Source organism: Fukomys damarensis, unplaced genomic scaffold (assembly GCF_012274545.1).
Source record: "Fukomys damarensis isolate Sample0158 unplaced genomic scaffold, DMR_v1.0_HiC HiC_scaffold_14, whole genome shotgun sequence".
Taxonomy (NCBI): domain Eukaryota; kingdom Metazoa; phylum Chordata; class Mammalia; order Rodentia; family Bathyergidae; genus Fukomys; species Fukomys damarensis.
This window is the reverse complement of record NW_022900926.1, coordinates 12,707,648-12,729,761: the sequence shown is the minus strand read 5'-3', so window position 1 is coordinate 12,729,761 and position 22,114 is coordinate 12,707,648. Positions and strand designations below refer to the sequence as shown.

The 22,114-nt window shown below is 39.6% G+C and overlaps 1 protein-coding gene and 1 pseudogene across 1 annotated transcript; one reads left to right on the top strand and one right to left on the bottom strand.

The window, feature by feature from the left end:
• Positions 1-10,979: 10,979 nt before the first annotated feature.
• On the bottom strand, positions 10,980-12,011 carry LOC104872792 (trace amine-associated receptor 6). Its single transcript, XM_010639114.1, has one exon. The coding sequence runs from the start codon at positions 12,009-12,011 to the stop codon at positions 10,980-10,982; it is 1,032 nt and encodes a 343-aa protein (XP_010637416.1).
• A 1,319-nt stretch (positions 12,012-13,330) lies between these two features.
• On the top strand, positions 13,331-21,744 carry LOC104872818 (annotated as a pseudogene).
• The last annotated feature ends 370 nt before the right edge of the window (positions 21,745-22,114 follow it).

The following is a 22,114-nucleotide window of genomic DNA, read 5'->3' as shown; positions in this document are numbered from 1 at the left end:
AGTTGATGAATGCTATAATGTTTCTTTCAGGATGGAAAACATACTTTAAATATCTAGTTCAACAAACCTACAATAGATTTGGGTTTTTGTAACCTTTCAGACATATTAGGCAAGTCAGTTAAGTTTACAGTGTCCTTTCCAAGATGAATATACTGGTCTCTCTCCATTTTTATTTTTTTATTATTATTTTAAAAATTTCTTTATTTATTTATTTATTTATTTATTTATTTATTTATGGTACCAGGGATCGAACTCATGACCTTGCACTTGCAAGGCAGGCGCAATACCACTGAGCTAAATCCATGGCCTGGTCGCTCTGTTTTTATAAGTATTTAAAAACTTTCATTATAAGAGACAAAATACTACTTCTCTCGTAATTCTCTGGGAACTGCTCTATGCTGTCCAGATTGTGAGCCTTTGTTTCAGTAAACATTTATTGAGCGGTTCCAGTAGTCTATTCTGGAAACAAAGAATATAGCAAGAAAGACGTTTAAACCTTGTAATCATTATATGTAAATTTATGGAATATTAATTCCATATATTGGATTAATTATCATCCAACTCATTTCATCTTACAGCAACCTGTGAAGGAGGCATGTTATTCCTTTTACTGAGAAAACTGAGGTATGAAGAGGTGAATTAGCATGGCCAAGATAAAATACAAGTAGGTACAAGTGCTTTGTTGTCACTTTCCTTTTCGCCGTACTGAGACTTGAACCCAGGGACTTCAGAATGAGATACATCCCCCAATCCCTTTTCTTTTTCTTTTTTCATATTCATTTTGAGACAAAGTCTTGCTAAGTCATAGTTAGCTGAGCTGGGCTCCCCCTTCCCATCTTCCTCACAATCTGTCAAAGAGCTGGGATTAGGAGATGTCACCCATACTTCTTGATTTGAGCAGATTTTTAAAATAGTGTTTTTATTTTACAAGATTTTGTTTTCTTTTGAAACTGAAGGGAAGAACATGCAGATAAGCTACATTCTAACTACTGAGGCAGGACTGACCCTCACGTGAAGCAGAACTATAGTCTGGCTACTTTATACTGTTTGATTATCTGGTCCCTTTGAGGCTTTTCCCCCAAAGATTGTCATGTTTGAATTCCTTTATGCACTTACGCATTGTTGAGACTGAAAATTAAATTTCCCTTTAAAAACCGGATCATTATTTTGAATAACAATGCATTATGTTTATGAAGTGTATATACCTTTAATAGCAAACTAATTTAATACTACCTTGAAAATGTTCTTTTATTTTCCCATGTATAAAAAATTTTTTAGAATGAATTTATTTTTTTCATTAAATTTCTTGGTACTTTTTAGGTATACAGCACAGTTACATTCATTATTGTGATCTCGTACCTTTACATGATATACCTTGGGTCTTTTTTCCCCGTTCCCCTGTCCTCCCTTCACCCTCTCTACCCTTCCCCATTTACAAAAATGTTGTTTCCATTTTTCCTTTTCTCATATTTTTTCTTGTCCTTATTTGCTTTCCTCTACTCTTCTCACTTCCCCTACTCTTTTAGCCCTTTGCTTCCTGTTTCACATTATCAAGTATACAATTTGAACCTTATTTAAACTTTTAGTTTTTCATACCACATATAAAAATTTAAAACAAAAAATATGTGGATGCATTTGTAGTGTCCCTCTTTTTAGGAGCTGCCTTGTTCTCCTATCACATTATCATCTGCATTCCAGTGACTTCCTTAAAAAAATCGATCCTTCAAAGAATGTCCTTTCTCGTTCATCTTAATGCCTATAGCAAAAACCTTCCACTACACGTGTCAAAACATGCTTGTCAAAAAATTACTTGCTGAATACAGTGTGTATTTCCTTTAAAGGTGAAAATGTTTTAATACATTAATATGAGAACATGGATATATACATTAAGTAAATAAGATTCTGTGTGAATCTTATGTTCTGTTCAAAGTTGTTATCATTATGAAAGTTGGAGAGACCATATTGTTAAATTTGTTCTAAATTACTGTAAAGATTCATGGAATTGAATTGTATTTGAAGTGTCTTCTAGAAAGAGCCTCCTTCTCTAAGAGTAAAGCATTTAAATTCAAGGACAGAAAAATTCACAAAGCATGAATGTTGTATTTTCCCATATTCAATTAACAACCCAACTATTAAACTCATGGTTGACTCACAAAATACTGCTATATAAAAGTACTGCTAGAATGATCTAATCCATTGTTTTTCAGATGCCGGGAATAGGTTAGTCCAGGTGAGACTACGAGAATACCTGTAGGGTCTGGGCAGGCTTCCACAGGATCATGTGAACCCTTTCAGGGACAGCATGGATGACCACCCTTGCTGCTCTCACAACTGAGCACTGCGGGAACTCTCTTCCCTTGACCAGGCTGGGCTGGGTCTACAGATCCGTGACTGTCTATTAATGGTTATTGTGCTCATGTACTGTATTTATTCTGAAACCATTCATGAAGGATTTCATATTACTTGTCCAGGAGGGCTCCACTCTCATGTCCTCGTCCAATCCCAGTTAGCTCCCAAATCCTCCTCATGGCTCTACTTTAGAGGTAGTGCTCCTTTCCTTCCTTTTCATTTTAATTTAAATGAGTACCTGATAGCAACACGTAAGGATTACATTCATCCCTCGGAGTTGGTGTATGGACATAACACATCTTAATTCCTTCTTTCATCCCCTTTCCCTCTCCTCCCTCCCCCTTCCTTCTACCTCTTGGTCCCCTTCCCATTTATAAAAGAGTTATCTCCTTGTCTCCTATTATTTATCTTTTGTTTTGCTCTTTATTATACTTGGGGCTTCTCATATAAGAGAAACCATGTAATATTAAGCTCATGTGTGGGATTTATTTCACTTAACAGTATGGTTTTAAGGTGCATCCATTTTCTTACAAATGATTCAAATTTGTCTTTTTTAATGGCAGAGCAGTACTCTCTTGTTTGTAAATACCAAATTTCCTATACCCATTCATCTGTTGATGGATATGCAGACTGCTTCCAAAATTTAGCCATTTTGAGTTGTGCTTCTGTGAATATGGGGTATATGTTTGAATGTAGTGTGATGTCTTTAACTCTTTCACGAGGATACCTAGAAGGGAATAGCTGGGTCAAATGAGATTTCTAATTTTAGTTTTGGAAGACTTTCCACACCAGTTTTAACATTTGAATTTTAAGGGGATACAAACATTTATTCATAAACCTGTCATCCATCTTTCTTTCCATTCATCTTGGATATTTTTGCTGCTGTGAAAATCCCCTCAGAATCCCTGAGCTTAGCTGTCTTCATTCTGTGCTAGAAGAGCGCCTCGCTGGTGATCTTGAGTCCCAGTGCCAAGCACAACCTGAGCCAGCACAGCTAACCAGCTACCTCCATGCCCTGAGGGATGAGTTAGAGAGGCTGCTCTGTGTGTGTGCGTGTGTGTGTGTGCGTGCGTGTGTGCGGGCGCGCGCGAGCATGCACGCACTTGTGCTACTGGGGATTGAACTCAGGGCCTTGGCACTGAGCTGCATCCTATCCCTTTTTATTTTTTCCTTTGAGATAAGATATCTTTAAGTCTCTAAGTTGCATAAGCTCTGCTCAAAATTGCCTTGCTTCTACCTCAGCCTCCCAAAGTTCTGGAGTTACAGGGATGTGCCACCACACCTGTCTGGGGATGTATTTTTTGTAGGTGTGGAGAGGATATTCTTAGATAATAGGCAGATGGGTGGAAAACACACCAAAGGTGTCCAGGACCTTATTGTATCAAGGGGCTCTGGAAGTGAGGAACTCCTGGGCTTCAGGGTGCATAAATGTCATGGACAGCAGTCAAATGTCTCTTAGGTAAGAAAGAAGACAAAGGGTAAAATAAGAATGGTACATAGAATAAAAAGATTTTTGCCCACTTGGTCATAAACAAATGGGCTGGTGTTGGAGCTCACAGAAGGGTAAGAGTGGGGCTTTCTGGGGAGCTACAAGGCAGGAAGAGCATGGTGACAGGTCTCTGGCTGGGATCCTCCTACAGCTCTAGGAGCACAGAGTCAGGAAAGGCTCGGCACAGAGGCAGCAATCCTCTTTCCCAGACTTCCAGGCTGCCTCATCTTCCCTGGCCCCACACCCTCTGCCCCATGAGCCCCACCCCAGGCCGCACAATGCTCATTCCCCAGAGGGCTGGGATGGGAGACTCATTTCTGGCTACAAAGGAGAGATGGGAAGGCAAGCCAAGGAACAACATTCATAAATGTGAATCAAAACATGTTATTTTCTTGTGATCCACAATGGCAAATATTAAAAAATATAACAATATGCTATATTGACTAAAGGGACTGATACATGTGAAAGTTACTTTATTCAGCATCAAACATTGAAATTAAATTCAGTCTAGGGCACACTGTCCACACCTGCATGCCTCTCCTTTTCCTCCTTCCTGAACTTCTTTCATTGGAATTCTTGTTGCTGAGTTGCCTTGTAGAAGAAACAAAGTCGTTCTTATTCCTTTCTTCTTGGTTGATCACCAGTATCTCAATGTAATGTTTGAATAAGTAAAACCTTAGACACAAAATTTTGTTTTATTTCTCCACCTTTGGTATGAGACACCAACATGGGAGCAAATTTTAAAAACTGTACATTGATTGCTGCAATAGACGCACATATGACTGTAATGTAAGAACATGATGGCCAACTCATTCATCCAGTATATATAAGGAAACTACTGATGCAGGACCCTTAGTGTTGTGTCTTATAGGCTGAAGAGAGAGGTCAATGGTGGAAGATGGAAGAGGTATCCAGAAGGGAAAGTCAGCATATGCCAAGTATCAGAGATGAGGTTAAAGGATTATCAGGATTGTCAAAATTTTGAGTTGCTCTCACATGGGCATGTTGTATGGAGGAGCAGGAGATAGGTACAAGGGCCTAAAGCTGAACAACGTTGTATGTACATCACCAAGGAGTTTGGATTCAAGCAGAGGTCATTGTGTCCAAAGGGAGAAGATAAAAATATAATACTGTTTGGTGACAGGTGAAAATGCTCACCAACACACTCTTAGGTTTGCTGTAAACATAATTAATTTTTCTGCAGTAGCATATATTTGTACAAAGGGTTGCTTTACACCAAGTACAAAAAATAAGTTGCTTCCCATCAAGTTTAAGAAATACATTTGGGGTTTATTCCTCTTCTTTTTTCCATAGAGTGCATTCCAATTCTCTTCCTTTGGCCCTTTTCTTAATAGCAATGGATGCTCATTTTTATTGCTTTACGCAATGCAATGCATTTCTCTAGCTCTGAGGACCAGACTTAGCAGCACCTCCAAGAAAGGGAGGTGCTCCTTCCAGCCTTGTTCGGAAGTGACCATCCTCTCTGGATGCTCATGCTCCAGCCCCAAGTCTCTGCACTCTGTGGCTATTGCTCATGTGCTGTGCTCGGCCTCCTCCTTACAGCTAGGAAAACAGTAAGTTGTAAAAGAATTGTAAGGTCAAAGATGGGGGCTCTGCAAAGTATGCTCCTGACTTTCTTGCTAATTTTCCAACAACCAGTGACCCTAAAACTTCAGTTTGCTCTAGTTTGTTTTGGAAACTTCCTTTGTCAATCACCTCCTTTCTGTTCATGTAATGAAAAACACTTTCCAGAAGTCTTCCAAACACTCTCCTTCACGTTCTTTGATATTTCTGAAATTGGCAGTGACAGGAGGGGACACCATTTCCACCCTCAACCAGTTCCCTCCCCAGGTCATGATCAGCACCACTGATCCAGGGCTCCTGCAGCCTGGAGATCAGATGTCTACAGCACCAGGCATCTGAGAAGACTGTGGAATCACTCTGACTTCTGGACAGGAAACTCTCAGGTCCCGTCCCAAGGCTCAGTGCTAATAGGAGCTGCCACACTCAGATTAGATTAACCTGCAGAAATACTTCCTATCCACTCTTGCCTCAGTGAACTCTCAAACTTCCGTTCCTAAAGCTCCTTAGGGGTTAACTTTCTCTACTAAGGAAAACTTGAGTTCATTCTTGCAGAGTACAGGAAGGGGAAATGCATCTTGGGAAAAACTCTAGGCAGCTTCCACAATCTCTGAATACAGCGCGTGCTTAATACTTTGGAAAGGAAGAGTTGGAGGATCTTGAAGTCCTACTGCAAAGCAAGATTAAAATACTTCAAGAACAGTAAGATGTGCCAGTAAGGGTATTTTAATCACTTTAAATTAGAGTCTGTAAAATACCAGCATGCAACTACAATTTATTTCACTGCCCAGAAATCATACTAAAATGTATGTATTGATATAAAAATATTGAAAATGTTTTCCTTCCGTTAATACAAGGAAATAAAGCTAAGGCCAATGTTCAGATCAGAACTGAGATATGTCAGAATTAATATCAATTTTAATGCATTTATTTTATCACAAACATTCAAATGATAACATAATTTACAAAGTAAATCCCCATTACGCATAATATATACTTCCCCCACACATTCTTAACTGTATTCACATGTGCAGGTCAGATTGCCTAGGCTGTTCTGTATTATGTTTTAGAGAATTTGGGGGATTTATAGTAAATTGACTCCCCTTGTCAATGAGCACAAAACTTCCAAGCTCTTTTGAATGGCTCCATAACCTTCTGTTACACAACTATGATATAATTTATTTACTTTGTCTATATCCAGACTTTTTCATTTATTCCTTAAGAATTTATTTATTATTAAGAATTAAATTTATTCCTTAAGAATTTGTTGTATAACTATACAACAAATATTATTTTCATTATAATTACTCACCTGATTCTTATTTATGTTGCTTGCTAGAAAAAAAACCTGTAGGGTTAACTGATATGTGTGTTTTAAATTTTATACATACTTTCTGATTCCCTTCCAAAAGGGTATCTTAAATTATATTCTTCAGAGATACATATAGCCACTTTCACCTCTATGTGGAGCTAAATTCTCCACACCCTGCTATTAATTCTCCTAAAACTTACTAACTTGATACATGAAAGTGCCACATTTTTGTCAGCTTTTTTGAATATTTGTGAAGTTAGCATTTAATGCATTTATTCACCACCTGAATTTTTTCCTTAAAAGTATTTCACTTCAGATTGAAAAATGAACAGCTCCTTTGAATTTTTTCTTTGTAAAACTGCTTATTCTCTCAGTGAAATGTTTGCCTCTTACTGTTTAATAAAAATTTTCAAAGCATTCTCACATGTTTCAATACTTATGCTGTTGATAGTTTTCTCAAGTTCCTCACTTTTCTTAATTTGATCTTTACTTTTGAAGTTTGAAAAACATTAAATTAAATGCAAGCATGTACAGTGTTTTGTTATGAATTCTGCTAATGAATAATTATAAAAGCAATATTTGCTTCTAAATTTTAACTTCAAGAAGAAACAGTTTGGATTTCTTGAAGAGTATGAGGTACGCTGCCTAACAATATTATTCCAAAATGTCATAATGCCCCTTCATCATCTCTGGAATAATAAATTCTTTCCTCGTAACTTAAAATGCATTAGTATTTTTATCTGCAACAGTGCATATATTTTTGGTAGTGTTTATAGAAAAATAAACAGAAAACTGCATTGTACTGTGACAGAAAGTGACAGTAAGATACCGCATAGAATGAGAGAAATAGAGCCATCTAAAAAAATCACTACTGTAGAATTTGCGCTATTTGCTCTTGATTATTCCCATGGTTGTATATCTCGCATTCTACAAAATATATGTGATTCCTGTCCTGACCCTGAAATTGTTGATAATGCAAAAAGAAGCCCATAGACTGAAAGTGAAAGGACGGAAAACTTCATGTAACAGGAGCCCAGAAAAAAGCAGGGGTAGCGATCTTATTCACAGACAAAGTAAATTTCAAACCTAAACTGATTAAAAGAGACAAAGAAGGCCACTAAGCACATATGCGCCCCTTCTCTTTTCTTCTTTTTTCTTTTTCTTTCCCTGGTGCTGGGGATTAAACTCAGCACGTTGCTCTGCTAGGCAGGTGCAGCACCACTGAGCTAAATCTCAGGCTTTACATTTCATATTTCTAAAATTTATCAACACATTAATTTTTGTCTTTATATGTTGGTCTACCAGATTGATGAGTTATTTTGGTTCTCCTTTTCTTTGCTTTTTTATTTGAGAATTTATGAAATCTGTTTATACGAGTAGGATGAGAAGTATTAAGGTCCATCCGTCATTCTCCTCTCTCATCTCTGCCTTCTGCAAACTTCCTTTTCTATCACTACAGTTTGTTTGGTTGGAAATTTGTTAAGACAAATTTTGTTATGTTATCAATATATCTTTGTACCTATTTTCTACTGATAACAAATATTAATTTTTAAGTAAAATTTATCATAACTCTTCTTAAATAAATGGACAATAAATCATTAATATCATTCAGTATCTGGTACATATTACAAATTCTCCAACTGCCTCAAAGATGATATTTGTTTTTCTCAAATCACACAAATCACAAACATTCCACACATCACTGCACTGTTTTATTATACCAAAGTATACATTGTATTGTAGAAAATATGCATTATGTATATGTGTGGGGGGTATGTTTTTACACATATGTGTGCACTATTAAATGAGAAAAATGGTCATAAATATGGTAGGATTTTGCACATTTGGCATATCGGTAGTTTCTCTGCCAATCTTATGATTTCTCTAAATTACATGCTTGATTTAATTCATAGTCATTTGTTTGGGAAGAATATTACATATGTATTGGTGTTAAATTCTATCATTATGCTTATAAAAATATAATAAAAATAAATATGGAATATAATAAAATAGAAATTGAAAAATCTGATCTTAAAAATGTGAACTCTTTTAGTTGTTTTTGGATTTCAAATATAAGTATATTTCTTTTCTGTGGGAAGTTTTGTTAGAAAATGCAAATGATACAGTCAACAAGCATATGATATTTATCAAATTAATAAAACCAAGGAGTTTATAAATCATAAAATTTTGAGGACAGTTTCTCAACTATAATATATAACTTTGTTTTATTTGTAAGTACATTATTTCAAAAATATACAAAAAGAAAATGAGAAAGAACATATAATGTTTTGAAGATCATATCAAACTAATAATGTATTTGGATTATCAGTCTGTGTTGCATAAATTTTTGTTTATTTCATATCCTTTTTTGCTGTCATATATATATATATATGTATATTTGAAATATTTATTTAGTATCTTTTCTTGTCATGTATGTTTACAATCTTTAATTAAAGAAAAGAAAAAAATATTGCTGGGGTTTTTTTGTTTCCAATGAGACTTTACATATTTTTTTTTTTGAAATTTTGAGTCCTGTGTGCAAATACCTGTGTGAGGAATGAATAAAGATAAAAAAATATGCTATTTATAGCATTTTGCTTAAGGAAAATAATTTTGAAGGGAATGTTAACAACTCACTTTAAATTATATTGTCGAGAGTCAAAAAATTTCAGGCATGCTTTCTCCCACAAGTAGAGGCCCAGTACTGTGACAAGGGTCATATGTCCTGCTGGTAATTTCTGCAACATTGTCTTCTCACCCACTTGTGTCCCACTGGCCTGGCATTTTAAAAATAAAGGAGACTTTCCTTTTTTGATTAAAATGATATTTAACCAGGCTCCAAGCATGTTTGAATTTGTATACATAGAAATGTGAAAACTTTTTTGCAGAGCAGGATTATTTCTCACAAATGGAAAATTGAGCTTGGGAAATTATAAAGCAATGAGCACATAGCATGATAACAACCAATTCATAAAGTTTCATGCTATTGGTTAATGATATTCAATAGATTAGCCAAGCTGGAGTAGAATTTATGAAGATATCATGCTCATTTACTATTTTTTTGAAAAAAGAAATGAAGGTTTATATACCATTACTTTTACAATGTGTTTCTTTGTACCCAAAGGATAGATATTCTAGATATGAATTCCAAAATAAATTTTAATGAGTCAGTAGTGTAAAATATTCCAGGTCATAAATTGTAAAATTATAGCATGAATTGCTTTTACTACTTAAAATGCAATACACTTTATTTGCAGGATAGGCATATAATCTTTCACCCTAGAACTTCCTGGAGAAATAAAATACAGTTGTCCTTCCCACCACCCTTTCTGCAGTCCGAAAGCTAGTGATAATAACACATTTATTTGCATTTTTACTCTGTTAATAATCACTGCCCTTCTTGGCAGATTTCTCCACCTGTAAAATTTCTGTAGTTAGCAATGTGCTGCTAAGGCTGAACAACTGCTCCCCCAAAATTGGGGGGCACTTGAGATGCTGCACACCCACTAACGTGAGAAGATTACTTGCTGCCCCCAACTCCTGGGAGGTACAGACATTGAAGGAAGAGGGAAGAAGCATCACAAGAGCAGCCTGGTGGGCAGCATCATCACACATGGGCTGGGGCTGTTCAAATGAAGTGTGTAAGATGGGCTCTAATTCAATATGATTGCTGTGCTGCTAAGAAGGGATTGGGACCCAGACACACAGAGGAAAAGCATGTGAAGAAAGAGCCATCTGCTGGCTAAGAAGAGAGCCCCTCAAAGACACCAGTGCTAGGAAACCTTCATCCTGGACCACTAGGTTCTAGGTTCTGAGACTATGAGTGTGGTTGGAGCCACTCAGTCTGTGCCACTTGGTTGCAAGCCCTAGCAGGCTAATACAGTTTCCCTAAAGACAGAGAAAGAAAGAACATTTCAAAGGAAACTACAGGTAAGCATCAAAGAAGAGACATCACATTCAAAAATGAGAATTAGAAATCAGCAAATTGGAAGAACCAAGTGCACGTGACAAGGACATGTACAAAACAGTGACACAAGGGACACATGGGAAGTGCTTTATTCTTTACTCTTAATGGAGTAAATACCTTTACAATGACTGTGCATTTTAACTTACCCACAACTTTGATTCAGCCTAATTTAATGCATGCTCTTTCTCCAATTTGAAAAGGTTGTATTTGTCTTATAATTAAATTCATCATAAATTCTGATTTTGAAAATATTCTTTATTTTCTCAATTTAGTGCTCATACTTATTCTGAAAATAACCTCATTGTTGAGGAGCTATCCTTTAATATTTCCCCACTCAAAATAACTTTTATAGCTTTCCTAAACCAAGGATAAAATAAAGCATAAATCAAGGGATTCATGGCTGAGTTATAATACGCACACCAACAGCAAATCTCGTAGATATAGGCAGGGGTGATGAACCCCATAAAAGCATCAATTAATGTCTCAACTGTATATGGTAACCAGGAGATAGTAAACGCTACTACTGTGACCCCAAGGGTTTTGGCTGCTTTTCTCTCTCTCTTGGCTACTCGGGCTTTATAGCTCTCTGAGGATGATTCTGAAGAAGTGCCCACAGTACTTTCAATTTTTATAGCTTGCTGTTTGGCTACCAAAAAAATGTTGCTATAAAGAATTACCATAACAAGGGTAGGTATGAAGAACAACAGAAAATCTATCAAAACCCAGTCTTGATTGACAACTATTTGACAGCCGCCTACACAGTTGAGAGCACTCACTAAGCTTTCCATCCCATTGTCATTGACGCCTGTGTAGAGCATGGCACCAAAGTACACCAGGGGCAGGATCCAGGACACACCGATGCAGATGCCTGACACAGACACCGTGAACTTGGCGGGGTAGACCAGGGGGTCAGTAACAGCCAGGTACCTGTCCACGGAGATGAAGCACAGGTGGAAGAGAGAGGAGTAGCAAAAGGCTGCATCACAGCAGCTGTAAAAGGTGCAAAACTTAGCTCCAAAGTACCAGCAGCTCTCCACGGACCTGACCATGCTGAAGGGCATCACGGTGACTCCCACCAAGAAGTCAGCGCAGGCCAGAGAGGCGATCAGGAAATTGGCCGGAGAGTGCAGCTGCTTGAAGTGGAGGACTGAGATCATCACCAGGAGGTTTCCAAAGACAGCCAGTGAGGCCCCAGAGCCAAAGGCTGCATATAGCACCGCCCGGGAGCCAGCAGAGTAGGGAGTCTTAATACAGGACCCAGTCACATTCTCACAGCAAAGCAGCAGAGCAGGTTGGGAGAGGTTGCTGCTCATGGTTCCGCCCAGTGATGCTTGCTGGATTCCTGTCTTTGTTGGTGGGGGGAATTACGATGAAGACATCAAACTACATGTAACTGCTTTCAAATAGTGCATTTTTCCATTATAATTATGAAGAAAATAAAAGAAATTTAATGACTCAAAAAATCATTCTCTTTGTTTTAAGTCACAAAAGTAAACCTCATCCTCATAGCCGACCCCAAGCGAATTTATGAATTTTCTTCAGCCCAGGAATCCCATGATCTGAGGAATGGCGGAAATTATATTTAATATCTCATTCTTTACACCTCTGAAGCTTTTTCTTGCATAGGATATTTATATATTTGAGAAGTCACATTTTAAAAGGCTACCTCTCAGGACATTTTAAGACGCAAACCAATCAACTTTCCTCAACCTAAACTCCTTGTGAGAGGTCCCTATGGTATAAAGTGTGAATCAGAAAAGGAAAATTATATTGACAATTAAAACTAAGTTCATCTAAAAAACATGTTTGTCTGTGATCTGCTCCTTTGGAGAAACACTTGATTTTCAAAACCAAGAGATTTCAGGTCAACTGTTCTAAGAGAGCCTGGCCCAGCTTTGTCTGCCTACATAATTTGTAAGCAATATGAAAATCAATAAGGGAAATGACAATGTTTGAAAAATACAGGGGAAATGTGTTATTAAATATTTTATAGGATTTAGAAATATTGAATTATTATTTTGGGGTTGCTTTGTTTTGTTTTGTTTTTTGAGACAGGGTCTTGCTATGCAGTTCAGGTTGACCTTGAACCCAGTACGTAGCCAAGGTTGGCCTTGAATTTGCAGTGATCCTCTTACCTTAGCCTCCTGAGTGCTGGATACAGGCATGCACTACCACACCTGGCACAATCTTTTGTGAATATTTTCCTTTCTTTTATGGACTCCAAGACCGGGCACATCTGATATGTCCTGTAGTGCCCCACTTCCTTGGGTACAGAAGTTACTACAGGGCAATCGACCCTGACAGGTGTCTGTAAGGGTTGCCTTGCACGTTGGCATGCACGTGGCCTGCCCACTGTCATGCAGGGTCCCCTCCTACCATCCGCTGAACCAAGTATATCGGGCCGAGGGACAAGGAGGTCCAGCCGGGTATCTGCCTTTCCACAGGGCAGCTATCTCAACCAAAGACAGAAAGCAACCCTGGCATGGTCGCAACCTGGACACCAGGAAGCCCTGAAGGTATGAATCAGGGTGTGAGAGTCTTGGCCCTGCAAATCAGCCCCTGCACCTGCTGTGACTCCACCAGCCTGGGGTAGGGACAACAGACCATGCTCAGCCTGAAGATGGTACCAACCATGACTCTCTCCGTACTGCATCCAGACCTGCACTACGGTGTGAAGAGCACGGCAGGGTGGCTAGGGTGGAAGGAAATGAAAATGGGGCCCAGGTTGGCACAAGTTGGAGAAGTAGATGGCAGAGAACCCATCAGAGAGGAGGAGACCTGGGGTCATGCTGGTGACCCTAGGTTTCAAGGGTGTGGCACATATTCCATTGTCCCGTTGATTCATTTACCAGAGCACAAATTAAAGATAAAGTCGTTATGAAATTCAAGACAAACACTACAAGCATCAGGCCCCAACTCGGTGCGACTCAGCAGTGGGAATTCACCAGTCATGAGCCCGTGGAACAACTCTGCCTGATTCATTTCAGATGCGAATTTATCATCTCATCACAGATATTCATGAATAAAGCAAAGAACATTCTCCACAAGGATGACAAGACATCCAGATGGCAGAGGGTGTGAACAGAGGGCCAGGCCTGACAGTTTTCCAGACCCCGAGTTTTGCTTTAACACCATGATTGGGGAATTAAGGGAGCTGAGGAAAGATATTAAGAACTAAAATCTATAAAACAGATTTCAGATGTGGGACACTAATTAAATTTCACTCTATAACGCAACTAACAATTAGGAGATGTTATTGACTTCTCTCACACCAGTGTATATAGGACTTTCGAGAGAAACATGATCTGCTATTTAAGATTAAGATTTTAGAATACTTTGGCATAAATGTAGAAGACGATACGTTAAAAATATGACATGAAGACAGTCATTCTATTGACCATGTAGCAAATGTTTCTAGCAATGCTTCATTTTCTTCTTGATTCATTCCCATGCCTATCTTGATCTCACCTGCTCTCTTCCATAATCTTGCCTATTTGCCAAAAATATTAAATATCCAACTTGAAGGCTGAAAGCATATAGGGATGCAGGGCAGCAGGACGGAGGGCAGGAGTGAAGGATGATTCCTAGTTTCATATCTTGTCCAAGGAAAGATGCAGTATAGAGGGTAAAGAGTACATTTGGGAGGGAAGGTTAATGGATTAGGTTTGCAAGTAGGAAAAGCAACTTCAAGGCACCACCTGTAAAAGAAAACATAGCAAGAAATATAACAGAGCAATAGGAAAAAGTGCTACTACAGGCCCCATGGAATGAAAGAGTTTTGGGATGAAGAGTGTAACCAGGAGTGTGGAATGCTATAACTATATCAAATTAAATACATAGACACTGAGAATTCAGCTTATCATTAACAACTAGGCTATAGATGAGCATCATGAAACCTGTAATTGAATGACGGAGACAAATCCAGACTGCAGACACTTCAGAATGGATGGGAGTGGAGAGGGCAGGCAAGTGAGGTGATGAACAAGGGATCACTGGGAAGAGGAAGAGAGGTTCATGGGAGGGGGCAGCAAGTATGGAATTGGACAGCACCTCTACTGATTCGCTTGCTTCTTTATTCAGGGAAGCTAAGCTAAAACGAATGAAGACTATAGCACCAAAGGTTGCCCTCTTTCTGGAAAAAAAGCTACTGCCCAGCAAGAAAACAATTACACATAGACTCAGGATCTGAGAGACCGTGTTGAAGCAATAGAAACAGAACGGGTTTCCTATAGACAGGGGGCCACATACTCCCTGTGTCCTGTGTCAGGGAAGTAGAGTTTCTGAGCAGGGCTGTTGACTAGGGAAGGTGGGCTCAATGGTTAGAAAAGCACTGAGACCAGATGAGGTGCCTGCGGCTTTCCCAGGGCAGCTGCCTTGAGATCGTGCATGGTATTACTTACCTAGTGGCGCTGTACTCCATTACCACAAATTTAGTGGCCAAATACAGTGCAAATATATTAACTTGCATATTTACTTGACTGGAAATCTGGAAGTTAGAAATTGGAAGCTGGTCTTGGCTGGACAAAATCTAAGGACTAGAACCACATAGGATCTTTACTCTCCCCCCCACCCGCCAACTCACACACTGACATTTTTAATCGTCCTTGTGATGACACCCAGCACACCTGGACAATCCCAGATCATCTCCCAGATCCTTAATGTTCCTCACACATGCAAAGCTCAATTCTCTGAGCTGTACCTTATACTTTAGATCGAAAATATTCCTCCAAAATCTCATGTGTTCAGAGCTGAGGTCTGACCTAGTAGCGTGTGTTCTTGGAGGCGGCTCCTCCCTTCTCTTTCTGCTTGCTGGCTATGTTGGGTTGAGTGACTTTTCTCCCCCATGCCCTCCCACTACACCATTTCTGGCTTTAAGCTTGCCAGTCATGGGCTGAAAACACTGGGAGCTATGAGCCCAATAAAAGTTCCCTCCTTTTAAATTGTGTCAGGTATTTTGGCCCATCAAGAGAAAAGCTGACTAATATAGCCTATAAAGATAACATATGCACAGGTTCTAGGGACTGAGGTGTGATATATTCAGTGACGTCTTTCTGGCTACCTCAGGAATTCATCTGTGTCTGCACCAGTGTGAATCCACCCCCTGGATAAGGGAGTCTCACCGCCACGCCTGTCTCTGTGGTGTACCTGTGTCCAGACTGCTGCATCCTATCAGATACAGCAGATAGGAGGAAGAACATCCTTATCAAGAGACACTGAAAGACAAAACATTCAGGCTCTTATCTTTCAAGTTTGAAAAACTACTCCAAGGCAAAAATGTAGAGTTTAGAAAATGTATGTAATCAAGCAACCCAGGTATTTGTTCATCTACCTTTACTTCTTGGATGAGATAAATATCTTAATAGGGCTTGCTGGGATTAAGTTCAATTCATTCATTTATCAAACTCTGTGCTCCAAATATAGAAGACCGTGTATATAAACAGGAAAAAAAAATAAAACAAAGTTCAGACATAAGATAATTGCTGTGTGAGAAAAAGAAGCATTATGGACATAGAAGTGAAAACAAGGATTTTTGGTATGCAGATTCAAAAGCAGCAGTGGAATGCAGTATTTTGACTCCTTTGGTGGAATCCAAATGTGTCCCACTCAGACAGGAAATGGCACACAGCTCATGGCTCCCACTCTGGGTTTCACATGAGGCTCTCTCACCTCATGACACAGGTGAAAATATGCCGAAGCGGTGCGGCTTTGCCTCAGGTCCACCCCGGACAGTGGCTTTCAGAGAGCTGGAGAGAGATCATCTGGGGAGATCTCAGGACACAGACGCAGCCTCATAACCCGACAGGGCTGAGCTGCCCTTTGACTTTCACATTATGATTGCACAAGCAGAATCCACAGCACCGGTGTGGTGTGGGGCTGTGATTTGGGGACCTTAGAGCTGCATGGAGACAACTTTGAAGCTACCAGGCACTAAATGCGCTTGAGGTGGAGAGAGGATTTTAAAAAATTAAAACTGGACAAAGCCAATCATCAAACTAACGAAGCAGAAAAAATACAAGGCACCTGCAGAAATACGACGCTAACAGAGACAATATGATCAACGAGCAAGCATGAAACACGCTAAGAGCCATTAACTTCATAAAACAGTTCGTCAAAGAGAAGTACAATTCTTTAGTGGAAATTTGCTGCGTCTTTTACTTAAATGCAGATGCCATGGAAGAGAGCGGTTGGAAGTCCCAGGCAGAAGCTCTGTGTTTTAAACAAGTGCTGCAGAGGGATTCCAGTGCTGTTAAGAAGGGAGGTTACTATGGGAGAATTCCATCGGTACTTTCATGTTTGTACTAAAATGTTTAATTAAATAATAAACATTCATTGGGTTAGATTTTAGTTGATTTTTTATACTATTTGTCTTCTTAATTTTTTATTTCTACCTTCCTTTTCATTGATTTCATAAGTATTCTTGATCATCAAAATACTTACTTGTTTATTTACTCATCTTGTGGCACCTGTGACTGAACTAATGACCTACTGAGATATGTCCCTAGCTACTTTTCCTATTTTTAATTTTTACTTTGAGACAGGTCTTGCTGCGTTGCAGTCATCCAGACTAAATTTGAACTTGTTATCTTCTCATCCCAAACTCCTCTCGGTTTTCTTCCTACCGTAAACTATGGCCAAAGCTGACTTACAGAAGGGATTTACTCAGTTGAGAAGTTAGTGCAAAGTAGCAGCCGTTGCTTCTAAATCTGTGTATGCTCTGCGTGACCCACACTGGACGGAGGAGGAGGTAATTCCTGCAGATGGTGAGAAATGTGTGGAATCCAGGAAAAAAAAACTAATTGGAATAATAATACAAATAACTAATACTATAATAGGAATGCTATTCAACCCCACTATTCCCCTTAGTCATCTTCCCAAAAGAAGGCAAGATGTCATATTACACGGATATGTGCATGTGCGTGTTTGTAGCAGCAAAATCCTTGGCAAGCTGCATCTCAGAAGCACTTTGTATGCCTATCCACAGATGAATGGAGAAAGAAACCATGGTGCTTATGTCCAAAGGTGTACTGCTCTGCCACAAAAGAAGATAAATTTGAGTCATTTATTAAAAAAAAAAAATGGATGTACCTTGAGACCATAATGTTAAGTAAAATAAATCAGACACACAAGCTTAAACATCACCTGATTTCTTTTACATGGGAAACTCAAAATATAAATAAAGAACAAGCTAAAAGATGGATAAAAGGAAATAGGGAGATAGAGGTTTTGCAGAAAGGAAGGGACCAGGAGACGGAGGAAGGCAGGGGAAGGGAAAGAGGGTGCAGCAAGTACCGAGCTGTGTTCAGTACCAGCTCCCCATAAGGAATATGGTCAGTATGTGCTGCAAACATTGCTAATAAATATGTACTAATAAAAAATAAAAATTGAACAAAAAGAAAAAACAGTTTGTGTCCTCCAGGACCTCACTACGGTTTTGAGACTTTGCTTCTCGGTCCTCTCACTTTGTCCTGCACATGTATTTCACAATAGGGGAAGCAGGAGCGGATCAGCACGAAGTCTCCAGTGAAAATGGTACATGCCCCATACTTTTACTGGCATTGACTAAGAGAGCCTTCCTATTCCCCGTAGTTTGACTGAATTCGAAATAAATCTGTGATGTAAAACATGGTAGCACTGTTTGTAAATCTGTAATCCCAGCCTTGGGTGGCTGAGGCAGGTGTATCTCTTGAGGACAGCTTGAAGTACATGGGAAGATCCTGTCTCAGAAATCCAGAGAGAGAGAGAGAGAGAGAGAGAGAGAGAGTCTGTGCCTGAATTTAGGTTCCTGACCTGTCTCTTCTTAGCACTTTCACTTTAGAAAAATTGACTTCTTCCTCTCCTCTTTGAGATGTAAATCTTTCTAACCCAGTTAAGACCTAGGAGTCATTGCTCGGAGTTATCATCCTTAGGGAAGTGGGGGCCCTACCTCCCAGTCTCAGCAAGGGGAGGAACCTGACTGCAGAGGATGCTGTTCCATGTTGGAAAGATATCCTAGATAAAAATATGAGAAAGCTGTTTTCCCTTTGGTAAGGCCAGTTTGCAAACACATGTTTCCTCAACCTCCTCCTTCTTAGCTCTTAAACGTTGCACAGCCCCTTGTTTTAGTGGAGTTGCTATCAGACTGAGTACTGGGCCCTCTGGCTTATTGCAATAGTCTTGAATAGTGTTGGCTTTGACTGCCCCAGGAGTAATCTTTTGCACTGACCTAATAAAAATATACTGTGCTACTGCATACATGAGTTGGCTATTGCATGTAACAATCACAAACTTCCAGTGTCACGTAACACTGAGTATCCCTCACACATCTGGGTTGGCTCTAGGCAGTAAAACCTGGAGCAAAAGAGGAGAAGGCTCTGCTTAATATGCAGCAATGGTCCCTGTACATATGCATCCTCCTTGGATCTGAGAGCTACCGGGGCAGGTTCATCCAGGAGGACAGAGGTTCAAGACAATAAAAAATACAATACAGTCTCTTAAGGCCTGGAATCCGCACTGACACTCTTGTCACTAGAGTCCACCTCTTCATTATGTGGGAAGAACAGCGAAGATGCGTGGCAAAAAGCACAGTTACAGAAGGGTTTGTAATTAAAAATTAAGTCTCAGCTCTTTTTTCATCTTCTCTCTCCCACCATCGCCTCCTTCCATCTCCTGGTCCCCTCTCCTTTTACAAAACTTCTATCTCCCTGCCTCCTATTACCCATCTTTTAGTTTGTTCTTTATTTATATGTTGAGATTTTTATATAAAGGAAACCATGTGATATTTAAGTTTGCGTCTCTGATTAACTTCACTTTTCATTGTGCTCTCAAAATGCATCCATTTTCCTACAAATGCCTCCAATTTTCCTATAGATGACTCTGTTATGGCACAGTGGTATTCTTTGCTGTGAAAATGCTACATGTTATATAACCATTCATCTGTGGATGGACCTATAGGCCACCCTCAAGATTAGGCTATTACGAATTGCACTGCTACAAGCATGCATATGTACATATCACCGTAAAATGCTGTATTTCACTTTCTAGGGAAAATAACTAGAAGGAGAATAACTGGAGTGGATGGAGTTTCCAGTCTAATGTGGGTCATACTAATGATGATAACACTAATGATGATAGTGGTGTGGAACAGCAAGAAGTGATGGATGTTGCTTCTGCTTCCTTCCACCTTTAGGAAATGCATCACACTTTCAGAGGCTCCGTGCTCAGTGTGGGTAACATCAGAAAAGATTCAGTGAAGCTGTTTGTGGCCCGAGCCTTCTAGTGGAAGACAGCCGGGTAAGTGGATTTGATCTGCTTATCCAGAGTTCTGAGTAGGTCATTATTTCCAGGTCTACATGGGAACCCATTTGCAGCACAATACTGTATTGCAGTGGGTGTATTAGTCATATCTACCATCACTGACACACACGAGGCAGCAACCACCACTTAAAAGAGGGGAGGTTTAATTTGCATCATTGTTTCTGGGGATTCAGTTCATGGTTTACTGGATCTACAGTAGAAACATCACGGCAGAAGGGAGTGATGGAGCAAAACTTCCTTGTTCATGGCATTCAGGCAGCAGAATGAGAAAACAGTGCTAAGAAGGAAGGTACACAGGGCTACTTATAGACCCAAGTAATGACTACATGACCTACCCAGACACACCAGTAAATGTGCTTTATTAATGCCATGAGCACATCTGTAGACCACTAATTTGATGATTATGCTTAAATGTTACAATCCATTCCTTTCCAACTTGTCAGGCAAACTTGTCCCCATAAACCATATCATTTCCAAATAAACAGTAACAAGTTAATTCCAGCTAACATAATAGAACTATCTTATGTACAACTGCAAACACAGTAACTCCTTCCACAAAGTCCCAGAATTTCCAGCATTTCTCAAAAGTTCAAGCCAAAGTGTCTTCTGAGACTCAATGCAAACTCTTAGATGTGAATCACTGTAACACTCAGAAACCAAGTTACTTAATCTGAAAATACAGTGGTAAAGGTTAAACATTCCCATTCCAATATGGAGGAATAGGAAGATAGAAAATAGGACAAATCAAGACCACAACCCAGCAGGACAAGCATTAATTACTCTAATTGCACAGCCAGGATCCAGGGCACATGGTAAAATGTGAGTTCCAGAGGGGATGGGTGACCCCATAATAATGGTTGTAGATTAAAGAACTTGGTTCTTGGGCTATTTTCACTCACAGCTGGTGATGACTTCCATCCTGCACTTCAAGCAGCTCCACTCCCCAGCCAATTTTCTGGTCACCTCTCTGGCCTGTGCTGACTTCCTGGTGGGGACCACTGTGATGCCCTTCAGCATGGTCAGGTCTGTGGAGAGCTGCTGGTACTTTAGGGATGCTTACTGTAAATTCCACTCCTGTTTTGATGGCTCCTTCTGTTATTCCTCTGTCTTCCACTTGTGCATTATCTCCATCGACAGATACATCGCTGTTCACCGACCCTCTGGTCTATCCAACCAGGTTCACCTTCTCAGTATCTGGCATGTGTATTACTTTCTCCTGGCTGCTTGCTGTAATCTACATCTTCTCCCTTCTTTACACAGGGGCAAACGAAACCTGGGCTGGAGGAACTAGTGAGTGCTCTCACCTGTGTGGGAGGCTTGATCAACTTCCTATTATTTTTCATCCCCACACTTGTGATGATAACTCTCTACTCCAAGATTTTCCTCATAGCTAAACAGCAAGCTAGGAAAATTGAAAGTCTGAGCCATAAGACTGCAAAATCGTCTGACAGCTACAAAGACAGGGTAGCCAAGAGGGAGAGAAAGGCAGCAACAACCCTGGGAATCGCAGTCATAGCGTTTCTGATCTCCTGGTTGCCGTACTTCATCGATTCCATCATCGATGCCTTTCTGGGCTTCATCACACCCACTTATGTGTATGAGATACTAGTTTGGGTCGCTTACTACAACTCAGCAATGAATCCCTTGATTTATGCTTTCTTTTACCCTTGGTTTCGAAAGGCCATCAAGCTCATTGTTACAGGCCAAGTGTTCAGGGAGAACTCCTCCTCCGTAAACTTGTTTGCGGAGTAGGTTCTTGTTTTTTTGATTGGGGAATGGAAGAGATATTAACAACAGGTTCATCAATGGGAAAAGAAAAGATCATCCACATGCAAAATGTCTTCATGCAAAATAATTGAATTATACTTCAACTTTGATACAAATCAAGTCCAGGTAACACTTGGGCACAGTGTCCTTGGTAAATATCCCATCAAGCCTAATGGTAATAGAAAGAACATGACCTTGGGGCCAACTCTGCCCTTTATCCCTGTGATCTTGGCCTTGGGTCTCTCTGACCTGTCCTGTATTTATCAGATTGGTAAGCATGTCCTTGTAGTATCTTCGAGAAAATTTAAGAGAATATATGTAGAAGACCTGATATTGTATATTTTTAATTCTAAAT

What these genes read in the sequence shown, in the direction of transcription:
- LOC104872792 (XM_010639114.1), bottom strand. Translation starts at nt 12,011, where the DNA reads ATGAGCAGCAACCTCTCCCAACCTGCTCTGCTGCTTTGCTGTGAGAAT.